The 13,494-nt window shown below is 56.4% G+C and overlaps 6 protein-coding genes across 6 annotated transcripts; 2 read left to right on the top strand and 4 right to left on the bottom strand.

The window, feature by feature from the left end:
• Window positions 1-634: 634 nt before the first annotated feature.
• Window positions 635-2,521, bottom strand: C8Q71DRAFT_745408 (uncharacterized protein). Its single transcript, XM_047922998.1, has 10 exons — window positions 2,192-2,521; window positions 2,034-2,136; window positions 1,907-1,974; window positions 1,705-1,847; window positions 1,616-1,655; window positions 1,433-1,561; window positions 1,336-1,381; window positions 1,170-1,283; window positions 942-1,108; window positions 635-876 (listed from the first exon to the last, which is right to left on the bottom strand). Exons 1-10 carry the CDS (start codon window positions 2,483-2,485, stop codon window positions 739-741), a joined length of 1,242 nt encoding a protein of 413 aa, XP_047781657.1. The 5' UTR covers window positions 2,486-2,521; the 3' UTR covers window positions 635-738.
• Window positions 2,522-3,241: 720 nt separating this feature from the next.
• Window positions 3,242-4,732, bottom strand: C8Q71DRAFT_821035 (putative CDK4/6; the record flags this gene model as incomplete). Its single annotated transcript, XM_047926194.1, has 6 exons — window positions 4,563-4,732; window positions 4,086-4,412; window positions 3,875-4,026; window positions 3,704-3,843; window positions 3,503-3,673; window positions 3,242-3,445 (listed from the first exon to the last, which is right to left on the bottom strand). The coding sequence occupies exons 1-6, from the start codon at window positions 4,679-4,681 to the stop codon at window positions 3,242-3,244; spliced, it is 1,113 nt and encodes a 370-aa protein (XP_047781656.1). The 5' UTR covers window positions 4,682-4,732.
• Window positions 4,733-5,244: 512 nt separating this feature from the next.
• Window positions 5,245-6,209, top strand: C8Q71DRAFT_703453 (pirin domain-containing protein; the record flags this gene model as incomplete). Its single annotated transcript, XM_047920321.1, has 4 exons — window positions 5,245-5,336; window positions 5,394-5,534; window positions 5,585-5,755; window positions 5,810-6,209. The coding sequence occupies 4 exons, from the start codon at window positions 5,245-5,247 to the stop codon at window positions 6,207-6,209; spliced, it is 804 nt and encodes a 267-aa protein (XP_047781655.1).
• Window positions 6,210-6,266: 57 nt separating this feature from the next.
• C8Q71DRAFT_473368 (uncharacterized protein) lies at window positions 6,267-7,348 on the bottom strand. Its single transcript, XM_047918768.1, has 4 exons — window positions 7,099-7,348; window positions 6,604-7,045; window positions 6,500-6,550; window positions 6,267-6,432 (listed from the first exon to the last, which is right to left on the bottom strand). Exons 1-4 carry the CDS (start codon window positions 7,208-7,210, stop codon window positions 6,402-6,404), a joined length of 636 nt encoding a protein of 211 aa, XP_047781654.1. The 5' UTR covers window positions 7,211-7,348; the 3' UTR covers window positions 6,267-6,401.
• Window positions 7,349-7,456: 108 nt separating this feature from the next.
• Window positions 7,457-8,951, top strand: C8Q71DRAFT_745393 (uncharacterized protein). The gene is made up of 4 exons (XM_047922997.1): window positions 7,457-7,757; window positions 7,812-7,888; window positions 7,939-8,084; window positions 8,140-8,951. Exons 1-4 carry the CDS (start codon window positions 7,697-7,699, stop codon window positions 8,636-8,638), a joined length of 783 nt encoding a protein of 260 aa, XP_047781653.1. The 5' UTR covers window positions 7,457-7,696; the 3' UTR covers window positions 8,639-8,951.
• C8Q71DRAFT_745392 (heavy metal translocatin) lies at window positions 8,952-12,662 on the bottom strand. Its single transcript, XM_047922996.1, has 2 exons — window positions 12,431-12,662; window positions 8,952-12,375 (listed from the first exon to the last, which is right to left on the bottom strand). The coding sequence occupies exons 1-2, from the start codon at window positions 12,588-12,590 to the stop codon at window positions 9,128-9,130; spliced, it is 3,408 nt and encodes a 1,135-aa protein (XP_047781652.1). The 5' UTR covers window positions 12,591-12,662; the 3' UTR covers window positions 8,952-9,127.
• Between the last annotated feature and the right edge of the window lie 832 nt (window positions 12,663-13,494).

Raw genomic sequence — 13,494 nt, 5'->3', positions numbered from 1 at the left:
AAGAAGTGTAGGGAAGGCTGTCCTGGCCAGAACTTCAAAATCGCAGACAAGCCCTTATATCTGAGGCTGGCCATCCCCAAGATAGTGGCCGGCGAGGCGCCTGAGACATCTCGCGTACCCGGGGTCCATGTACCAAGTGTTCGACGCAGAGGTCAATTGACCTACACCGGCACTGCATAGCGTGGAAGTAGAGGCACCTTGTCGCTCACCATCTGAGCGAAAAGAGCAAGGACTACGCATTAAAGGGCTCGAAGAGCGTCGTACTTGACGTGCTAAGCGCGAGCTATGGCATGTTGTTATTGAGTAGGCCCTGCGACTTGAGTTTATCTTATCGAGTCTTCGCTAGACAGGAATAGACTCACCATTATGACTATCCCACGACCAACTGCAGCCGTCTCAAGACACGTTGCGGATGTTCTTGCCACCGCATTGGGGAGTCTAGTGATCTCTGGAAGGCGAGCAGCTGATCAGTTCTCGACCTGCGCGCACGCAATTAATTTTTAGTCGGAGGTCGTACACACCACTCGTGTCGTCATGTCAGCTTTATGACTCCAGAGGGTGTGCACTTGCCAGAAACTAGTAGTGAATAATTGCCGACTATAGCGACGGCAACAGTGATCACATCCTGTCTCAATCGATGGTCAAACACCCTCTGCGTTTGATTCACGATCAACGACTTGTACAAATTGTCTGCCAATTCAGGCAGAGAACAGCAGTGCAAACCCCACCCTCTAGCCTTTAGTACCGCAGGGACGCACTCCCGGGAACAGCACTATTGTCGAGAGACTTCTGGATTGCGCCGTGCAAGATCTTGACGAGGGTCTCCGTGCGGAAGATGGGCGCATGGGGATCGTAGAGCGTCGTGTCAACGATGTCCTGGCAAAAGCATACATGATCAGCAGCTGTGAGAAGGCTTCAGAGTTATCAGGCGTGTCACGTACGCGAATGCCGTACTTGGACTCGAGGCCGTCATCGAGTTCCTTCAGAGCCTCCGTCGCATCGGGGTCGTCACCGATCTGCACAAACTGGATGCCGAGCTGACGCGCAGGAATCCCGTTTGCTTCAAGGCGGCGAGCGGCATCGACGATGACCACCTCGGGGTCGTCAGCTGTTGGCAAAGCAGAGGGCCTCAATATCTCAATCAAGTGCGGTGTGGGTACCATGCGCACTCGGGACACCGTCAGTGATGACGATGATGCTAGTCGGCTTCGAGCCTTGTTCCTTAAGCTTTGGGATGTGCCTGTTGAGGACTTCGGAGAGCTTCTGGCCGGTCGGCGTCTGACCTGTTGGGCGTCCGTCAATGCCTAGAGCGTACAGTCTAAGGTAGATACCGACCTTCCGGAAGAACGTCCTGGAAAAGACCACGGACGTCCGTCTTGCTCTAAACAACTGTCAGCACCCTTGAATGGATGTCGTTTAATCCTTCACTCACCCGTACGTCAAGGAGGGAGCGATTGTTGTTCAGGAAGTAGATATCAATGCCGTCCGCCTCGTACATCCTTGCCATTTCCGCAACATCTGCAAGTGCTTCGCCCGCGTTGAGCCAGGATTCACCCTCCATCTGAACGATGCGTCGTGTCAGTGTATTACCATCTGTCGTTGTACAAGGACTTGCCGACATGGAGTCGTCGACGATCACGACGACTTTGATCTCCCTTGATCGAAAGTGAGCAAGTGGACAGCATGATACAGTAAGATGTATACTTGAGGTGGCGTTGCAGGAGCACGTTGGTGCTCCCGATGCCGAGGTCTCCCATCTGCTTCTCGAGGACGGACACCGACTCCGACGCTTGATAGATCCAGCGGCTAGGCGTTTGCGCCGCGACGAGGATCTCGTAGGCCGCAACCTGAGCAGAAAAGCACATTAGTACCCACAGCTTCAGACACGATTGACCAGACTGCTCACATCGACTTCGCGACCCTTGAGGGGTATGGATGCGCCAAGCCTCAAATGATGGCCAGCCTTTCCGATCTCTGCATGGAAGCGGCAGCGCTGAATGAGACATTCTCTCTTTGACACCGAGAGTACCTACGCAGGGTTCCTTCAAAGAAGGTCCGTGCCACGTAGAGCGGCTTGCCACGCTCATCTCCGGCGACGACGGCGCTCGAGGGAATGTTGTGCCCTTCGACGTAGACCTAAGACGAGGTGATCAATCCACGGCCGTCGAGGTAGGATTGGAACGAGACATACCCAAGCAAACGGAGTCAGGGACCCTTTCTGTTGGAAGTCAGCTGTGTTTGCTCGGGCCTCGGCGGTCCACTGCGCCAAGGTCCTCGGCACCTTGATGGTGGTCGTGCGAACGATGGTAGGTTGGGTAATCGTAACCTCTGTGAAGGTAGGCGGCGACGCAGGCATCCGCGCAAAGGGAGAGCCGCTGCGCTCGGTCTGCAGGAACACTTCTGTCTTCGTTCCGTACATTGACGGAGCTGGCATAGTAGGTTGAGGGTAGAGAGGACTGTACTGAGCGTTTCCGCGGAAATCCATGGCTAGCTGAGATTAGCACTAGGCAGGTTTACTGGCTGTAGCTGATGAGGTTGAGCCCTACGCTCTGGGGCTCTTATATATTTGAGCCTCGCGAGAAAGACAAAAGCGTCGAAAGCTGATCTTCTTGCGCATTCTTCAGTAAAGCGCCGCATCCGGTAGGACAAGCAACAGTGACTGCGACGGTGTTGAATTGCGCCGCAAGCGCCGCTGCTTCTATGATCTTCGCTGTACATGCAAGCTGTCGATGCTCCATTGACGATGGCAAGATAAGGTTGTATGCAATGCATCCTAGCCTCGCGCGCAATGCATGTCGCGCAAGGTCTTCAGCACGTTTGCCTCAGGAGACCAAGATGCGTTATCAATGAAGGTCCAGAGGGCCAAGCTGACCAGATGGAAGGACGCTGAGACGGGCCTGCTTGCAGCGATGCATCCGGAATCCCAATCCTCGTGTCGTGAGCCACCTAATAATGAAATTCTGAGTTAACAGTCGTTGATTATCGTATACAAATGGGAGAACAACCTTGACGGACTTCGTGAATTCAATCGTGGATCTCTTCCCAACACCGCGCCGGTGAGCAGATGATCTGTAATCCGACATAGTTCAACTTGGGTCACGTATGAGTGGGCTCGCATCGCATCGATAGTACTCAGGCTTATGCATTCCGCTTCACTGGGACCCTCCGGCCCTCGTTTCACGTCGCTGCTTGACCATTTTGTTCACTCTCGCCAATCCAATTGTACCCGCAACACAAGCTGCTACGTACGTTGTTCTGCATTAAGCCACGGATCATCCAGCAGTTCTTTCGCACTTGCCCTCTCCTCGAGCTTCCACTTCAGCATCTTCCTAACAAAGCGGAGGAACAGCACCTTATCCTCCCCTGCCCAATCCTCCTCGGCATGCCCAAGACTCGCGTCCGGGATGTCCGCATCGCCCTTCCAGTTGCCTGCGTGACTGTTGAGCTACGTACGGATTCTCGATGCGAATGAAACCGTCCTTGTCAAACCATTCCCACGTACGATCCGCCTGAGTCCGCTCGAGGGAGTCATTCGGTGGGGGCCAAGCAGCGCGATCATATGGGCGAGGGGGTATATATTGTTCTGTTTATTCTGAGACCCACCCGTTGGCTCGAACAGATTGTCGTTCTCGAACAAATCCCAGATTTGGGGCACACTGGCAGTGAGCGAGCGCTCTCGGATCCTGCGAAGAGCATAGCTCACCAAGACTCCGACGTTCAAGCTGTCCGCTTTGTGATCCCAAGGCATGTCGAGGATCATTTCAGGGGCGCGACACTGATAGGGCTGGATATCGGCCGCCGGATCGTACTCTCCAAAGCGCGCGTCGCCGAGGTCGCAGAGTACTGGTCGTCCATAATTGTACATGCGAGGGACGAGTGGCATGGGACGTGTAGATGACGCGGTCACCGTTTATCTTCCGTGGACTAGAGGACTCGAACTCTTGCTGCGCAAACTTGTCCAAATCAGCCTCGGCTGTGTTGTCGTCCAAGCCGAGCAGGATGTTCTTCTCCTGTATGTCAGAATGTCTACATCAATCACGAATTGCACCTGGTGTGAATACATGCCAGAAATCAAGCGGGATAACAGCCCACCGGTGTGTATCGCGCGAGCCTCAGTATGCAGGAAGTCGAGCGCGACGAAGACGTGTCTGACAACCAACCTCAGAAGCTCAATTGGAAGAGCTTGATCACGGAATATCTTTCGAAATCCACGTAAGGTAATCGCCAATGGCGAGTAGACGATAGCTTCATACTTCCGGGCCTGGCGAGTGACTTCGAACTCATCTAGCGTCTGGCGAACGAGAGAGGAGCCTACATGGCCTCTTCTGATTGTTTTCAGATATTTCGAGACCGACAGTTCGCCTGAAAGCGCATGGAAAGCGCCAATCTTGAGAGCTGCACGCCGGTGCTCCCTGACGAGGTTGCCAGCGGTGAGCGAGGAATAAGTATTGCTGGTCGAACACTTACACGAGGTCCCGGCACAGCCATACCGTAGCCTATGCGCCATATCCTAACTTTCCGACAACCTGGTATTGTGACTTGAAGACTTCACCTATTCGCACTGGATGAATTCGTCAGGACTGTACCACTCCCAGTCTAAGGTCTCCTCTTCGACCAAGCGAGAGTTGGCAATAACCTCGAGACCGCTCGTGGCTCTCGTACGAGGCGGCGAACGGCGCATAGAAGGGATAACATTCTAAGGGGCTTCAACGGGAGACGACTGGGATGCGGGGACACTATGAGAAGTGCCCAAGACAAGCGCCTCAACTTTTCCGGGCTGCTGACGAGCGACAGGACGTGGTTGTGTACATCATCAATTCATCCGACATAAGCATGGGTTGTCATAGCGTCTGCAGTAGAAAGGGTGGTGGTCGCAGACCCCAGACAGGAATGCGTTGGGAATGTGAAGCGCCACCGACGGCAACACCGGGCGACGCGTGCGGGCGGGATTTCCTTTCTAGGAAGGTCTCCTAAGACGTCTTGCGTTGTGCGCCCGCGTTCTGACTGTTCAGCCCGTCATGACCAAGCCAGCTATCCTCAAACGGCGTTGGCCTTCTCATCCTCCAGGGGAACCGTATAAAAGACCAGGAGTCGGGGGAGACGACATTGACCCATTCGTTCAAGCTGTCTGCTTTACTTCGCCTCGCAAAGTCCAACGCCTTTCGGGCTCACAATCGCAACCGGCTAGCTCCCCTTAACTTCTCCGCATCGTACTCAACCAGCCCCTCTGAAATTCAACGCAACATGGTCACGAAGATCGTCCCCCGTCCGAGCCATGAGCGTGGCAACGCCGACCACGGCTGGCTCAAGACCTTCCACACCTTCTCCTTCGCAATGTGAGTACCTTGACCACTGACGGGCACGACGATCGTTGACGTAAAATGCTTCCCCAGGTACAGCGACGCACAGCACGACCAATATGGCTGCCTACGCGTGCTGAACGAGGATCGCGTCGAGACACAGACCGGATTCGGCACGCATGCGCACCGCGAATTCGAGATCTTCTCCTATATTGTCTCGGGGCAGCTCGAGCAGTGAGTTTATAAATGTTCAGGCCCCTTTAACGTGCTGACGACGATGGCAGTCAAGATTCGATGGGAAACCGCGAAATCCTCAAGCGCGGTGACCTGCAGATGACGTCCGCGGGTACCGGGATCCGGCACAGCGAGAAGTGCTACGGGCCCCAGCAAGTGCATTTCCTCCAGATATGGGGCCTCCCCTCGAAACGGGGGCTCGCACCAGCATACTATACACGGTAAGATAGACTATCAGCAAACACCTCGCAATACAGGCTGACTCCCCACCGCAGACACTTCAGCGACGACGAGAAGCGTGACAAGTGGGCACTTATCGTCGCTCCTGCAGATGCACCAGACGTATCCCAAGCGCGTGAAGCAGCAGGTCCGGCACCTGTTCACGCCCCCCTCTCCCTCTACGCGACGCTCCTCTCGCCGTCCAAGTCCCTCCCGCATACCTTCCCGGCTGCTAGCTCCGGCCCGGCACGCAAGGCATACATTCACGTCGTCCAGACATCGGGATACAACCCGAAGCAGGCCAGTGGTGCGCGCGTCAAGGTGTCCGGCGACGATGCTGCTTTGGAACTGCGTGAAGGAGATGGGGCGTATATCATGAATGAGCCAGGGAAGGCGCTGCTTGTGGAGAACGTGGGCGATTCGGTGGCGGAAATACTACTGTTTGATGTAGAGTAACTTCGACGGTCGTCCCTGAGACGGTCGTCCCTGAAGAGCTAGTAATATAAATATATTGCAAATAATGCATGTTTAGTCAGTCCGTATTGCCTGCTCTGGACAGCTTGAGAGAAGCCTTACATTACATGTGCGCAGGCTTGTCCTTCGATTCGCGGCACAAATGCGCATGGTACGGTGTACAGGGCGCAATGCTCATATGAAGTCGATGACCGACGGCCACAGCCTGTATGATACATAGTGGTGCGATGCGGTGAGCCCGATGATGCGACGGCATATGAAGACCGACTTACCCTAATAAACCCACCAAAGTCTGCAACAGACCCGCCAAGAAGGGCATCCATCTGAGACGACATGTCAACATGAAGCCGGCTACGATGATGTCGCGCAGACTTACGTAGACATGTTGTAGTGCCCAGCCTGGAACACAGCGGCTAGGATGTACCCAATGATTGCAGAACCGACTACCGCGCCGGCAACAGAGAAGGTGGCGAAGGCAAGAAAGACGAGCAAGGCGAACGCCAACCGAGAGCGCCTTTCATTCGGCTTGAACAGGGCGCGATATCGATGAGCAAGGATGGCCTGTGTCTGGGTGTTCCCTGGGACACGCTTGGGTGCCGCCTCCATCAGTGGGATCTCAATGCCAGTGACGGTGGGCGCAGGGGGAAAGTACGAGGAGGGGAAAGGCATGCCAAAGGACGGTCGAGAGCGGGTGCGCGGAGTGCGTCGCGGGATTCTCGTTGGCGGGAACGTCAGATTTAGGAAGGCGTACGAGGCACACAGAATGTAGGCGGGTGTGTAGAATACGAGTGTCCAGTAGAGCGTAAAGCGGAAGATCTCTGATGGATGGTCAGGTTTTTGCATGGAGAGAACAATGTTGCTGGAAACGTACCATTACGATCATAGAGGTAGACACCTTCTGGTTGTACGGGTAGCTTACCCTCGATGGGGAATACCTCGATGGCCCAGTTGTAGAGAGAAGGCCAGGATGGTTCGGTCGACATGGCCGCTGAGATATGCTGTAAGCTATGCAAAAAACTCAAAGTAGAGGTGAGATCAAGCAGCGGTAACAGGTCATCGAGTCATTGTATGGCGATAGCTGAGTGCAACTCGAATGCGTCGAAGGTACAGTACAGTGTATGGCACAGTCTTGGACACTAGCGCCCAGGTGCTGAAGCGGGAAGTCGCAATCACGTGCCGGTTATTTCTCCCAGGACCCGCAAGCTCGGGCTCGAGGTTCTGAGGATTTGTATCACTACTTATCAGTCTCTCCAGTGGACTTCGGCATCCAATCCGTACTTGTCATACCCTCCTTTCCTCGTAGGCTCGGCACTACCCCAGAAGAGCTGCGAAAGCTTGCCCATAATGGCTGGCGGAGAGTTCTACACAGTACTCATGCAGCAGAGCCGCAAGGGCCTTGCCACGAGCATCCACAACATGAGGCCGAAGGATCAGAGCAAAGCCATTCGCACGTATAGACAGAAAGAGGTATGTCGCGCGTGTTAGCTGCGTCAAGGGTGCTCACCCTGACACGGCAGGTCCTTTTCACCGGTAAGACAATATCGCTGTAGGATGGATGTGGGCTCATGCGACCTCGGGATGAAGGTCATGTCGAGGCGGGCAAGTCCGCCCTTCTGAGAGCTGTGGTAAATCACAAAAGCCTCATTACATGCTCATTACGCGTACGTGCCCCCGTGTGTCAACGCTGTTGCTCCTCCCTCACGTTCTTCAGAGCAACGGCGAGGTAATCATGCTCATGGGTGTCGGTAAAGGAAAGCCCCTCGGAAGCTTTCCCGCGAAGCTCATCATAGCCGACTCCGCTGGTTACGACGAAGACCATGGTTCCTTAGTCAAACTCTGCATGCAAATACGCCCTCAGTACGTGATGGTCCACTCACTTTGTGACTCCCTTATGTCTGAAACGTGTCGGCAGGCTGCGAAGAGTCTTCCTCATGGTAGACGCTGCCAAGGGTCTCCGCGAGCCCGACCAATCCATGTTACAGCATATCGCGAACATCACGCATCCCCGTTTCAGCGTTCAACCTGTCCTGACCAAAATGGATCTCATCGAGCCAGAGAACCGAGACCAGGTCTCCCAGCGGATACACGAAGCCATTCAGGTAGTCCTGCCCAGGACCCCTCCGCCCATCCTGACGTGTGTAAGGGCCGAAAAAAGGTTGGGGATCGAGGAGATGCGCCGTAGCATCGCGGAGGCCTGTGAGATGCCCGTGGAGGAAGCGTTTCAGTCTCGAAACCTGCCCAAACCCAAATCCGCCGCACGGGGGGACGCGACGAATAGAACACCCGTCTCAGGACGCCCTCATGCAGCATCACCTACACTAACTAGGATGGCGCGCCTCGCCGCCGAAAGTGCTGCGGATACAGCTCGCCGTCGACCAAGCAAACCATCCTTCGGCCTCAAGATGCACTAGAGCCTTCTATGCCTTACAGCTCGACCTTCATTTGGCTTCGCCCAGGATCTACCGTCGACGATGTCCGGGTCGTATCGCGCCCAGGACTCTACCTCTGCGACCGCGAATGGCGCGTCGATGGACCTACGCGATATTGGAGGAGTCCTGACAACTTACGTGTATGGAGAAGGTCGGGTAGTCGACTGTGGATGTGTACAGGAGCGGAGTCAAACTCTCGACGTCTTGACAATCCGTCGACACTCGACAGGTACGGTCGGCAACGTCCGACCTCCGTCATATGTCCATCAGTCACGGATTGTCATGTAATCAAACTGGAAATAATACATTCATCGTCTAGGACCGGATACACTGTGCCCAGCGGGTCATTTAGCATCGTGAACCACTCATCTAAAGCGACATAACAGGAAATCAATCACATACGAAGTTGAGGAGGGGAGGAGGGGAAATTGACGAATACAAGCACTGTAACCTGGCGATCACGCAAGTCAATCACATCGCAGCCTTGGGGTTGAACCACCTAAGCTGCAGTGCCACCAACACGACCGGCAACACGCTCACGATCTCTCCTAGACCAGCATAAGCCGGGGGAAGCCTCGCGTTGACGAAGGCGCCAGCAGCGAACAAGATCGCGACCAAGTTGTACACCGCCGACCACCCGAAGTTGAGCATGATCCTCCGCGCGACCGCGTCTGACAGCTGCAGGAGCGTCAGGATGCCACTGAGGGAAGGATTGAGCAGCACAACGTCCGCGGCGGACGACGCAGCGAAGCCGGCACCCTCGCCAGTGTGCAGGTGCACACCGATGTCGGCGCGCGCTAGGGCAACGGCGTCGTTCGTACCGTCTCCGCAGAAGAGCACACGCTCGCCCTTGGCTGTCAGCGAAGCAATGTATGCTTGCTTGTGCGCGGGCATGCATCCGGCTGCGAAGTTCTCCCTGGGGATGGCCAGGGCGGTGGCGACCTTCTCCACAGCGGCGCGATGATCGCCGCTGAGGATAGAAATGCGGATGTTGCGCCTGCGAAGGGAGTCCAAGACAGCGAGCGATTCAGGGCGGAGCGTGTCTTCCAGACCAAAGGCAGCGACGAGTCGCCCGTTGAAAGTGACGCAGAAAGCAGTGAGACCTTGGAGGAGCATCGGCTTGACCGCAGGGTGATCCTCGACAATCAGCCAAGATGGGTTACCGCCCAAAAGGGAGCCTCCTGAGATACGACCCTGTACGCCCTTCCCAGTGATCAGCTCAACCTGGTCCAGCTTGGCAGTCAGCGACGTGTCTATGCGAGCCTTCATATGCTCAGAGACGGCGCGGGCGACAGGGTGCCGGTTGTCCTTGACCAACTCGAGAATTGCTGCATGAACGTCAAACTCCTCCGTGGGCCAGACATCGCTTGCGACCACGCTGAGCTTGCCTTGCGTCAGTGTCCCAGTCTTGTCGAAGACGACGTGAGTGATTTTGCGGGCAGTCTCGATGGTGGTAGCCGCCTTGAACACTAGCCCCCGCTTCGCAGCGACTCCACCTGCGATGAGGATGACCATAGGTACTGCCAGACCGACAGCACAAGGGCACGAGACAGCTAGCACGGCAATTGCGTACGTCAGTGCTGTAGCCGCAGCGTCCCCACCTGTCCGCTCCTGAACTGCGCGGCCGACTGCAAGCCAAATGACGAACGTAATGACAGCTGCGGCCACGATGACGGGGACGAACCACCCGACGACGCGGTCGACGATAGCCTGCACCTTTGCGCGGGAGAACCTCGCGTCGTCGACCATTTCCGCGATCTCACTGATGGTGTTTCCGCCAGGAAGCCGCGAGACGGTGACGAGCAGGGTGCTCGGGCCATTGACGGTACCAGCAATCACTGCGCTCCCAACGACTTTCACGACGGGCTTCGACTCTCCGGTCATCATGGACTCGTCGATCTCGCTCTGGCCCGCGAACACCACGCCGTCCGTGATCACCATCGAGTCAGGCTCGACCTTGAACACGTCGTCGTACTGGAGCAGCCGTGCATCCACGTCCTCCTCCGTGCCGTCCGGGCGCACGAGTCTCGCCATTCCCCGCTGCATCGTCCGAATCGAGATCGTCTCCATCGCACGCTGGCGCGCATACGCGCTCACGAGCTGGCCGAGGACGATGAGCGTCACGAGGAGGGTGCTCGTCTCGAAAAAGCCGCCGGACGCCAGCGGGCGGCCGGCGAGCGCGAACGCGCACGCGACGACTGAATACACGTACGCCGCGGACGTGCTCAGGACGACAAGGAGGTCCGTCTCGACTACGCGCGCGAAGAATAGACTTTTGAACGCGCTGAGGTAGATCGGGCCCGTGATGAGCGTCTGGACGAGCGTCGCGAGTACGAGGGAGGCGATGTTGTAGGCGCGAGGGTAGGAGGGCAGCGGCGCCCAGGCCATCACGAGCACCGGGATGGTCAGAGCCGCGGAGGCGATCGTGCGGAGTGTGAGCGTGCGGATGTGTTTAAGGCCAGCTGTCATCGCGGGGTCGCGGGGTTCCTGTGCGAGCGAGGGCGCAAAGGCGGCGTAAGCCAGGATGACTTGTCTCGCGCCAATGAGGCGAGGATCGTAGGAGACGACGACCGTATCTTTGTCTAGACGAGCTGTGTTCTCCACTCCCTTCGGGAGAGGCATGGCCAGGAGGTCCTCGCATTTCGCTCGGTCAACCAGCAATCGCAGCTCATGCGACTTGCCTGCGTTGATGGCCTCGACCGAGAAGCCAGTGCGCTGTTCGATAGTCTGAATCAGGGCCTGCAGGGTGGTGGCGCCGTCATCGAAGCTGAACTCGGCGCGACAGAGCACCAGACTAGTCTTGACATTGCGCACTGTAGGGAGCGCCCTGAGCACACGGGCGAGCTTGCTTTCGCATCCCGAGCAAGTCATGCCTCGCACGGCGAGCACAGCATGTTCATTGGTGGTACCCGTTCCCTTCTCGAGCGTACCCAGCTCGACGTCGAGTGCGAATGCCCCGCACTTCTCGTCTGGTCCGTCGCAGCACCTGTCCTTGATGGAAGCCTGCGAGCCAGCGTCATTGCCGCCTCCACAGCAGGAGTCCTGACAGCCGGCGTCGCCTTCTGAATCCTGGCAGCCAACGCCCTTGTCGCCTCCACAGCAAGAGTCCTGACAGCCACCGCACGAACTCTCGGCTCCGGTGCGGCAAGAGTCGACGGAACGACGCACCGACTTCACGAGGGACACATGGTGTTGGCAGTGGCTGGTGGCATCACTCCCTCCGTCGCAACAGCCGCCACCCTTGCAACAGGAGTCAACGGAGACGCGACTCTTCGTGGAGGGAATGAGCGACTTCCGGCTAGAATGGGGACGGATGCTGCGAGATGGCGCACGCCCCTTGGCAGCGTTCACGTTGGTGCAGCAGGACTGCAGGCCGTACGATAGCAGCGCTTTGCAGACGCAACCGAATGCGGCGAGGGTCTGCTGATAGCGCTTGCGAGCAAAGGTTCTGTGCTCCCCACACGCTTCCGAGGGGAAAGGGGTGGCATCGACGCTATCGCCTTCAACACGGGGAGACTTGCGCCTCCTCAAACCAATGTGGGTGCACGGCCTCGCTGGGGGCGCCGTAGGAGCGGCGTTAAGCTCGGTGGAAAACTCGCTGCCAACGCAAGTGCTGCAGGCGCTGAGACTGGCCACATCGATATCTCTCCCTTTGTGATCGTGGATATGCGCCGTGTCGTCCGCGCATATAGCCCGCGCGAGCTTCTCAAAACAGCCGTCTGGTGTCGAGCGATGGATATCAGGATGTATCGAGAGCGTAGCAAAGAGACTGACCGTCGCATTTGCACTTGTCGTCTTCGCAACACGTAGAGTTCCCCTGAGAACTTGGAGTTTGTTCAATGGCCTCTGCAGCATGTCCGTAGCCCCTAGAAGTTTTTGAATCATCAGCAGGAGCATTCTCGTGCTGTGGAGGATCGCAGCACGAATGGGCCATGGTGGGTGTGAGAGCAAGAAGTGGGGGAGCGAAGAGCTGCGCTTAACACGCCGTTAGTAGTTCTGGACTAAGTCGCGGCCGAATACTCCCGTACCGCGGCCACGCGTGATACGCCATTATCCGAGTCCAGCCAGACAACATCGTCGTGTTTTGCATCGAGAACACCACGACATTCGCCTCCACAGAACACCTGCAACCCATGCTTTCCTACAAAATCTCCGTCGTCTTCTAGCCATTCACGCTTCGGTGCATGCGGGCGGAGGTGAGGCGTGGTAACTCGCTAGTGAGTAGGCCAGCGTGTCGGCATAGGTAGGTCGTAGGTCCTGCGAAGTGAACAGCTCTTCAAACAGGTCGACGCGCAGGACTATATAGAGAGCAGACAGCGCGTCGCGGCACGCGACCGCGACCTGAAACCATGACTGCTCGAGTACTGCTCACTACTGGTGCGGTACCCCAAGTCGACCATAGCCGCCCAAACGCATACACTACCAAGTCGGACGTACTTGCGTGTCCAGACTACTCGAATCCAGACTTATCCATCCATTGCGGTACGTATGTGGAGTCAAAAGCAGTATCCAGAAGCTACAGCGATGCAAGACTGTCAATTTGGCGAGAATAAACGACGGTAATGCTACTAGTTCTACTTACTAACGGCGAACTTTCTATGTCCGATCGAATAAAGGCCAGGTACGTTCAAATACTGGTCCCCCTTGCCCCGCACATCGTTCACCATGATTTTGCGGTATAGCTTCACTCTAGATTCATAGTTGCAAGCTTGGGAGCCTCCTCAATGATACTCTTCGGGTTGAGCAGAAGCTCATGTGAGCACATCCCTCATCTTACGGCGCTCCGAGCAACATGAGATCTAGGCGCAAACAATGCAACGGACAACGATACTTGGAAC

Source organism: Rhodofomes roseus (assembly GCF_022264815.1).
Source record: "Rhodofomes roseus strain CIRM-BRFM 1785 chromosome Unknown C8Q71scaffold_5, whole genome shotgun sequence".
In the NCBI taxonomy this organism is placed as follows: domain Eukaryota; kingdom Fungi; phylum Basidiomycota; class Agaricomycetes; order Polyporales; family Fomitopsidaceae; genus Rhodofomes; species Rhodofomes roseus.
The sequence above is the reverse complement of the archived record's forward strand: the minus strand, read 5'-3'. Positions and strand labels throughout refer to the sequence as shown.

Coding starts and splice junctions, on each gene's coding strand:
- C8Q71DRAFT_745408 (XM_047922998.1), bottom strand. CDS start 2,485: ATGGATTTCCGCGGAAACGCTCAGTACAGTCCTCTCTACCCTCAACCT. Junction 2,137..2,191: donor CCCTGACTCCGTTTGCTTGG/GTATGTCTCGTT, acceptor ACCTCGTCTTAG/GTCTACGTCGAAGGGCACAA. Junction 1,975..2,033: donor CTTCTTTGAAGGAACCCTGC/GTAGGTACTCTC, acceptor GCTTCCATGCAG/AGATCGGAAAGGCTGGCCAT.
- C8Q71DRAFT_473368 (XM_047918768.1), bottom strand. CDS start 7,210: ATGTCGACCGAACCATCCTGGCCTTCTCTCTACAACTGGGCCATCGAG. Junction 6,551..6,603: donor GGGCACTACAACATGTCTAC/GTAAGTCTGCGC, acceptor ATGTCGTCTCAG/ATGGATGCCCTTCTTGGCGG. Junction 6,433..6,499: donor ACTTTGGTGGGTTTATTAGG/GTAAGTCGGTCT, acceptor TGTATCATACAG/GCTGTGGCCGTCGGTCATCG.
- C8Q71DRAFT_745393 (XM_047922997.1), top strand. CDS start 7,697: ATGTCGCGCGTGTTAGCTGCGTCAAGGGTGCTCACCCTGACACGGCAG. Junction 7,889..7,938: donor TCATTACATGCTCATTACGC/GTACGTGCCCCC, acceptor CACGTTCTTCAG/AGCAACGGCGAGGTAATCAT. Junction 8,085..8,139: donor TGCATGCAAATACGCCCTCA/GTACGTGATGGT, acceptor ACGTGTCGGCAG/GCTGCGAAGAGTCTTCCTCA.
- C8Q71DRAFT_745392 (XM_047922996.1), bottom strand. CDS start 12,590: ATGGCCCATTCGTGCTGCGATCCTCCACAGCACGAGAATGCTCCTGCT. Junction 12,376..12,430: donor CGACAAGTGCAAATGCGACG/GTCAGTCTCTTT, acceptor GCTCGACACCAG/ACGGCTGTTTTGAGAAGCTC.